Source organism: Crocodylus porosus, unplaced genomic scaffold (genome assembly GCF_001723895.1).
Source record: "Crocodylus porosus isolate Cpor-Errol unplaced genomic scaffold, CroPor_comp1, whole genome shotgun sequence".
Taxonomy (NCBI): domain Eukaryota; kingdom Metazoa; phylum Chordata; order Crocodylia; family Crocodylidae; genus Crocodylus; species Crocodylus porosus.
In genome coordinates, this window is record NW_017728943.1 from 65815022 (window position 1) to 65824389 (window position 9368).

Genomic DNA, 9368 nt, shown 5'->3' on the forward strand with positions numbered 1-9368 from the left:
CTGACAGTAAGCCAGATGCGACTGCAACGAGGTGCTGACACAATTGATGCATTTTATTATCTGCTTCCATCAAATGCTCACTGCTCCTTTCTTATGCTGTGCAATTCAGCTTGATCCTAGAACACCACTGCTCAATAAAATGGGAAAAATCTCAATCAAAAGCAGTCTAAGCCTTTCTTCAGCACATGAAATACAAGTGTGTGGAGATGGAATTACTTTTCTTAACAACATTTGCAAATACTCTGGAAAATGCATTGCTTAAGGATTCACTACAACTACATTACTCGGAGAGAAAGAAAAAAGTTTACAACAATGAAATCTATTAAATCAAAGGAAAGGTCACCCTGGGAAGAATGAATATGATCATGACAGCAAAAGAAAATGCAAGTTACGATTTACTTTTCTGTAACTTCTGACATGGCCTTATAAACAAGAACGCGTTTATATAGTTATTCACAATATATAAACACTTCTATAAATAAATTTGAAGCCAGGGAGGAAGAGAGGAATTGTTTTCTTTTTGTTGAACCCAATGTAAATCACACTATTTGGTAAAATTAAAAGTCTTAAAAATTGTCTCCTATATTTAAAATACAGCAAAGATCAAGTGTGTGTACACACACACATACCTCTCATTTGACAAAGATGTTTTGTCTCATTATTTTATATTATATACATAGTACAATATTTTATACTTAAAAATATTATACTTCTAAGGCACCAATTCTTGCGATAATATATCCTTTAGTTTACCACCAATGAAATAGGGGGAAACTTTTTAAAATTACAACAGCTCACAAACTGATTCAGGGAAATGGTATGTATGTCAGGTTTATTTTTAATGTAGTACATACATTATACAAATGGAAGTTAAATAACTATTTTTTCCTATTTCAGGAGGCACCCCTCACATAAAAAAAAAACACTAGTTCACATATTTCAAATGATATAAATTCAGTGTTGAATTTCCGTACGTTTATTCATATGGTCAATTTGGATCTTGTTTCTTTCCAACTTAGGTGCTTTAACTATTTTTCAGGTCTAAAATGAATTATATTACTTAGAAAATTAAGGAAGAGACAAGGCGTTGTTTTTTCCCCCTAATCCCAGTCTCATAAAAATAAACTTGAAATTGTTTATTTGTCCTGGGCAGTAAACATTTAAGGGCTTGTCTATTTATTTATTTATTTATTTATTCAGTCATTCAGTTTATATGCCACCCTTCCCAAGCTCATGGTAATCTGCATCTTCCTTTGGAGGTGTTCTAACAGTTTGAAATTGGGACATGTGTGGAAGTGATACAGCGGTTTGCTGAGGCACCTGTCCCATTCTTAAAAGTATAGGCAGAGCTGTACAAGAAGAGAAGTTTTCTGTTGTACCTTCTGCTTGAACATATTCTTATTTTACACACTTACACTCCATCGTTTATCTGCAAGACAATTATAAGGCCCTGTCTACACTTTACAGGTATCATGCAATTAACTGGTTAATTGCACAATTATCTGGAAACTGGCTACACATGCAAAGTACTTAACACACCATAAAAAGCTCCAACCAGCTATAAAGTTAGACCTCAAAAATGTGTAATACCTTTATAGCTGGTTGCTACTGAGCTTTAATTTGAATTTGTAGCAGGGTCTTCCCAGTGGCAGCCCTGTCTCCCCAGCCAAGGCTGGGAATCTTGCAACTAGGGGAACTCTCAGCTCCAGCAGCTGCAGATGCTGGGTCCTGGCAATGTACCTCCCATGCCAGGACCCAGGGGGAGGCTATGATCTCTTAGCCCCAGGACTGAGAGTTTATAGCTGACACAGTCTTCCAGCACCAGGGCAGGAAGATCACAGCTGCCATGATCTCCCAGCCTTAGGGATGGGTAAAACACCCAGGGTTGGAAGACTGCAGCTGCAGTGATATCCCAGCCTGCAGGGCTTCACTCACCCCTGGGAATGGGAGATTGTGGCAGCTGCACAGGGACTCATGGGAGCTGCAAGGGCTTCCAGCTGCAGGAGCTTGCTTTTTGCTGGGCCAGGGGGAGCCCACCATTGGGCTCCCCTGCACCAGCAATAAAGTGTGATGGGATTTAATGTGCAATCCCACAATGCCACCTCCTGCCATGCATGTGGCACAGCAGGAGGTGTGACTGTGTGGATCGCGCATTAGATCCCATTGAGCTTTTACCTGTACAATGAGAAGGAACCTAAGGGACTTAAGTTCTTAACCTGGATATCTAACCCAAATACAAAGATGACAACAAACCTCATGAGCTACATGAGTAAAGTGATCTTTAAAGCAGAAGGTCAGAGCTTGAATATTAGAATACTATAAACCTATGCCCATCCTAGTATCCCATTTTTACTTTTAACATTCTGATGTAGATAGGTGCGCGAACCTCAGAATTGTACAGATCCTACAACTTCATAGCTGTTTGGCTGAAACTTCATATCTCTAAGGGCATTTCCTTTTTTCTTTCCATTTTTATGGGGGGGGGGGTTAGGTGTAGGAAATCCCTTCAGCCATCTGCATTTTGAGAAAACAGAGATGACAACCACACATTCTTCTCCTCACCACATAATTCCCCAGTTTATGAATATTTTACTCTCTTCTCCTCATCGATGTGTACCTTCTTGATCTGTTCAAAGAGAAGCGTATAAACATTTGAAAGTTTCTTGAAAGTACATCCAATGGCCATTTTTTAATGCTAACGTTATGCAGCCAAGCCTCTTTCATGGTCCCAAAAACACTGTTTCTGTTGGGTACATGGTTCTCCAGATGCAGGACTCTGATAATTGTAAGTGTGGAAGATAAGCATCCAAATGAATCTATGCACAGGAAGATCCTTCAGAAACTATGTCTTGAGGATTGGAACAAGTGAAAATTAATAAGGTGATTGGCATGGTAAGTTTTAATTCTATTATTTTAACGTGACTATCCATCTTTACTGCATACTCATTTTTTTTTTTTTAATAAAAGCTAGCTTGTCATCACAACAAAAGTTGCATGCTAGCCATGCTTTTTTATTTACTTTGTGTCATAAAGAAAGTTGGAGTTTATCCAGGAGTACAAGGCTTTTCTATGAATGCTAGATGTGAACCTTGGAAGATTACGGTCTTTGAAATTAAAATGAAATTACAGCATCACAAAACTCTACAAGTAAGCAATTAAGAAAGGAAGAGATTTCCATTGAACTAGTTTAACGATCACACAAATGCCTAATTAAACACATAGAGAAAGGAAGTCAGTGGCTAAGATTTGGCATCCCTTACTTCCTTCAGTTAATGTGCAAAAGCTTACAATTCACATTCTCACTTCCCAAAATTATCTCCAACAAAAACAACCAGGAGGGGAAAAAAAGTGGGGGAGAGGGGGAAGGAGGACCTTAGTATTCCTGATATTGCTACAGAATAAAGCAAGCAGGCAAAATGCTTGGCAAGATATTTCCTGCACCGTAAAGCCTTCATTGCTGTAATATACATCAATGAAGCAAAGTATGACACATGTATTTTGTTATTATTTATTTTTAGTGACCCTTTAAAAGTCAACCTTACAGACAACTATTATGAGGCAACAAACAAAGCTGACTCCCTAAACCCTAATCATCAGTGAGCAGCCTCAATGGAATCATTTAAACACTGACATTTTAAAAGCTAGAGGGTTCTTTCTTCTACCACTGCCCCATTGCTGAAGTATTAAAGGCTTACAGTTAAAAGTCTAGAGATCATTAGTTATATTTCCTTTATTTTCTGACTTAACATTTTAACTGTGCAGTTTCAGTAATGCAGCAAAAATATTACATTAAAAAATACTTTAAACCTTACCCAGGCCTATCTGATTATAGCTTAAAAAGCTGAGGTATTTTACTCCTTTTTTAGGTTTACGTATTTGGATTGATTAAAAAAAAAAATCTTTGCTGCTGAGAGTTTAGGTTAGAATTTATAAAGAGACTTTTCAAAGCACTGTGTAGATACAAACATACAGGTACTCATTTTCATTTACCCTGTGCATTTTTATTCTGCGTTTCATTTCCCTAAATGAATCTAACCCAAGGTGTTTTAAGTAATTCACTATTTTACATCTCATAGACTTTTAGGGTAATATTTTTATCTGCTATTACATGCTAGTAGCAGAAACTTACTACTACTTGTTCCTCCAGTGGGATAAGGTGGTGGAGCCAAGCAGTGATAATACTTTTGAGGAATATTATATTTTGCTAGAAGCTAGGACTTTTAATTAAACCAGGTGGAAGGAGTGGAGAGAAGGGGTTGGAGGGTGGGAAAAGGGAGGGCAAGGGAAAGATACCTGCTAGCAGCTGAGGTCTTTTTAAGTCAAAGTTTTGCTGAAGGTTTAGGAAAACAGTGCCAGGGCACAGGGCTTCTAGTCTATGCCACAACACCAAATTCAATTAAATTGAAAGTGTGAGGTAAAAGCTGTTAGGTGACACATCTTAACACCTTTGATAAATGTCGCGGTTTTGCAGCGACATTTTAAAAAATGCATTTCCCCTACACCCACACTCTGATTCCTGCCGTTTGAAACACAACCCAGAAGAAAACAGCAGAATGAAGTAGGGTGGGGGGGCAGTGATATGCTCGTGTCCTGCCCTTGCCCCTCACTCCCAAGCCACAGCCCTATTGCTGCCCCTGTATCCTGCCCCCCAGACCATGCTGGTGCCCCAACCTGCAGCACCCCTGTCCCTACTGACACGCCTCACTCTCAACCCACAGTCCCCTTCCCCCCACCCCCTTTCACCATCTCCCTGCCCTGCTGCAGCCCTAGTGCCATGCGCACACATACACACACACTCTCTCTTACCTGCCTGCCATGCCTCTAATCACTTTCCCTCGCTGCCCAGACATTTGCTGATATTTAAAAAAAAAAACAACCCTCGGATAGAGATGGGAGGACTCAAAAACAGGACATATCTGGGAAAACCTGAATGTATGGTAACCCTATCCTTGTAGTATTTGTACCTTTGCATGGTACATTTTAAGGCATTTTAAAATGACAGTTAAAATTCAAGACCATAACAGTTTACAAGCAAACAGGACAGACATAGTGAACCCTGAATGAATTTCAATCACAAAGGGCCCAGTAAGGACTGCTTTTGGTCCAATGCAATTTTAAAGATAATAGGGGGGAGGGAAAATTCTTTTCTATAAATATGTGACTTGGGATTCATATGGCAATTTAAACTGTCAACAGTTCTTAGGAAGCAGACCACAAAAGTATATAGTACTTTTTTTTCCTTCACAATTATTCAATAACTGGAGTTAGTCATTTAACAATACTTCAGTTATTGAATAAATAAGTTATCATCTTCCCCTTGGCAAGCATCTATGTATGTATGTGATATCTGCATTTAAACTGAGTGCCTAATAAGCACAAAAAAAATCAACGCACTTCAAAAGATAAGACAGCTACTACCAAGTGGGAATGTTGTTGCTGTCAAGCCATAAGACTGGCCAGAACTTATGTTTTAATAGGAGTTTCCCTGCTGATATTTATGCGTTCAAAATCTTATGCACATGATCGGGCTCATCAGACCCTGCAGGTAACATCACTTGTATGTTGTGGAAAAATGACTTACACCTTTCTCTGTTGTCAAAATAGTACTTTGGAAACAATTACCATTGTGGCATGCCTGCTGTCTGGAATGGATGGATGAGGCACACTGCCAGAGGGTCATCATTCCCCCATTTTTCTAATGGCAAGCTCAGGTGTTTCTGAACTGTAAATTGGTTTTTGCATTTCGTAAATGATGTGTACTCTCAGCAACCTGCAGACTTTTTATGCCCATGACACAGGCACAGACTGTGTAACTGGTGCATCTAAACACTGATAACCTTCTGATGTATAGCAAAACCAACCATACTACCAGTACCTAGAAGTTAGAAAATCTGAGCTAATCAATTACCTTGCACGAAACTGACTGAAAACTGTCACTAGTTGACATACCTAGGATAAAAACAATGATCAACTCAATTTCCTTAATTCTGAAGTGATTTGTAGGGATTTTCCCTTGAAGTAAGTATTTGTTTTGTTGCTATCCTGTCACTTATCAGGCTTCCCCTTGCATGGTATTTCAACCAAGCGATTTGACACTGTACAACATCTGAAGTAGTATTACTGAGTAAGGAAAGACTCCTAGAATTTACTGATTAAAAAAATGATTGTTATAGATTGTATTTTAAAACATCTGGAATAAAGGAATCAAAGCTTGCCAATACCTTCACTGTGAAGAAAAATAAAACAAAAAACTTTCATTTGGTACAAAAGAGAGATAACACACAACCTGTCACTCATGTTCTCATCTGAGCCCTTTTGCTCTTCATACTCCATTTTTTCTTTATTTGCCTGGTTCACTTCTTCATTTTCTATGACTACTCCTTCATCCAAGATTTCTGGTCCTTGTCTAGTTGCAGCTATTTTTCTTTTTTTCACTTTGCTCTTGGCAAACTCTTGATGTTGGTAAAATCTGTTGTCACTGTCCATTTCTTGATCCCTGATGTTATCCTGCTGCTGGGTCAATGTCAGCGTACTTGCAACTTCTGGTGGTGGATCTATTGCCATGCGTTTCACTTTTCTTCTCCTACGCAAGGTTCTGTTTCCTAAACTGTCCATAGCCAGATCTGATTCATGCCATAGAGGTCTTTTGCCTCTAACATTATTTAAGTTTGAAGAAGGCCTCCGTTTAGCAACCAACAGCTGGTCATCAGAGTCACTGTGGTCTTTCTTATTAGCATGATTCTCTCTGTAGTCTTTACTCAGTTCTTCTGGACTGGAATCAGAACCTTCACTTAAACAGTGACCAGTCTCCCAAGGATGATGGGTGGTAAATGAACGTCTTTTCCGACCCCTCCTTTTTCTTGCCTGACGTTTTAGAAGACAAGACACACTACGAGAATGATCTCCAGTATCAGCAAAACCTCCTCTGGCTTGTTCTGAACTTTCCTCCAGTGCTGAGACCAGATCGTGAACTAGCTCCTCCATAGTCTTACTGAAATGCCTACATTTGCAGAGGGAAAGAATACAATAAATAAATGATTACTGCTTTTGAACAGTGAAAAAGTGGTATGTATCAAATTCAATAACCCATTTTATAGGTCAATACTAGAGTCACTGAAAGCTAGTTTTAATGCCAGGTTTTATAAAGCAATTGAAAGATAAAAAACAGCTAATTTTATATATTTTTTGCCAGGTGTATTAGGTCTCTCCCCCCTCTCTCTCTCACCCAATTTCCATCTCAATGACAACAGAAATTTATATTTTTGTGGTCCTACTAATATTGTTTAAAAGTAAAATTACTGCCTCATTATCAGGGGTTTAGTCTGCTGGTGTGAAAACAGGTTATAACTTGTCAATATAACTGTAGCCAAGTGAACATACTCTAAATATACAGAGTAGAAACTGAACAGTGTATATTATGGAGCAGTTTAGAAGTTGCCATTAGGGTAAAAATTGTCAAAATATAATTGTCTGTTGATACTACCTAAATGTCAACATGATACACTAAGTCCCACTCTAGACATTACAGGGATCACAAAATTAACTGGTTAACTGAGCAATTACTTGGAGATGAGCTACACATGCAAAGTACTTATCAGGCCATAAAAAGCTGTAACCAACTATAAAGTTAGACCTCGAAAATGTGTCCTAACTTTACAGTTGGTTGCTACTGAGGTTTAATTTGCACCTGTAGCAGGGTCCTGTGGCTGGGAGCCCCATTAGCTGATGGGGCTTCCAGACAAAAGGGTGTGCCTTGTCCAGTCTGGGCCATGAGCCCTGCAACCGCTTGGGACTCTCAGTTCCAGTGGTTGCCAAATCCGGGCCCCAGCAGCACGGGGACTCACAACCCCCCAGCTGAGGATGGTGGGGGCTGGGATCTAACTGGATTTCAGCAGTTGGGAGGCACAGCTATCCCATGGGCAACTGGTACCTCCTGAGTCAGGGGCAGCATGTGCCTCCCCCGACCGGCCAGGCAGCACAAGCAGGGCACCTGGAAGTGCCAGCAGCGCTCTTCCTGGTGCCCCCACTCCCCAGATGGCACTCACGGGGGGGGGGGGAGGGCACTGGCGCTCCTGCCTACCCCCTCCCCCCACCTCTCACCTAAGCAGGGAGTGCTAGCTGCAAGGGGGTGCTCCAGCGCTCTCACGGGGTTCACATGCACACCTGTGCACCCCCTATACATCATCACTGAACTATCCTGAGGGCACATGAGAGCCCTGACCCTGTAGCTGCTGCAGTCTCCTAGGCTTGGGGGTGCATGAAGCAGGCTCGTCCACCATGATCAACCAGGCCCAGGGCTTTCGCACACTCTTGAGCCTGCAAAATCATGGCAGCCACAATCCTGAAGGCCCGGGGGTGCATGGAGCATACCAGCTGCTAGAAGCTCCTGAGGGGGGTTTCAGATGTGAGAGCTTGCTTCTTGGTGGTTTAAGGGAAGCCTGGAATTGAGCTCCCCTCTGCACCAGCAATAAGGTGAGATGGGATCTAATGCATGGCCCCACAATCATGCCTCTTGCTGTGCACATGTGGCATGGAGGAGGTATGATTGTGTGGTTGTGCATTAGAGCCCATTCCGCCTTTACTTTATGTGTAGAGGGGGCCTAATTCTTAGAGGGTGTGTGTGTAGCTGGCGGGGGGTAAGCCCAAGGAACAGAAGATTTCAGAATAAACCAGTACTGTATATTCCTTACAGAAATAATGCCTCAGCTCCATTTTGGCATTTAGGGAGCATCAAGAGATAATCATTCTATGACAACCTTGTTGTTATATTTTTTTAAAGAAATATATATTAAAAAAATAGTGACCAGTTCTGTCTTACTAAATTTTGTCTCTTTATATATTTTAAAATACTGAGATAATAGAATGAGATTTAGTTGACAGAGACCACTCTCCAAATTCTATAAGATTCAAGGCAAAGTTGTCTACTAGGATCTGACCAGAAAAGAAATCAGGATATCTAAAACAGAGACGCACTGTGTAGTCAGGAAGCAAGAATTTTACTATAGCCTAAAGCTACCTTTCACTACCGTCTAGCATATTTGTCACCCAGTATATTTAAATAAGTTCATCCGTATGCATTGCAAACTTAATTAAGAAAAAAAACCTATATACAAACACCAATTCCTGAACACCTGGGAGAAGCTATCAAAAACTAACCACATTTTCACACCAAAATATTGTCAGCATCTTTTTTCATGTGCTAACAGGAGGAGTTGCTGCTCATTATTACATTATGCCTGTTAACATGCAGTGAAAATATGGTCAGTAACTTAACAAGTCAGATGTTCAAAAGAGGTTCACAAGGTGGTCAAGGGCCCCAAGGCCCGCCGCACCAAGGCCCCTGCCCCGCCGGAGCTTAGCAACAGGTT

General features: G+C 40.6%; 1 protein-coding gene across 2 annotated transcripts in view; it reads right to left on the reverse strand.

Annotated features, from left to right (window-relative positions):
* The window catches only part of GPATCH2 (G-patch domain containing 2), a 211755-nt gene that overhangs the window by 180422 nt on the left and 21965 nt on the right, over positions 1-9368 (reverse strand). For both annotated transcript variants that reach the window (XM_019549481.1, XM_019549482.1), the window contains exon 2: positions 6287-7000. In XM_019549481.1, coding sequence (XP_019405026.1) covers positions 6287-7000 — 714 coding nt within the window. The remainder of the gene's footprint in view (positions 1-6286; positions 7001-9368) is intronic.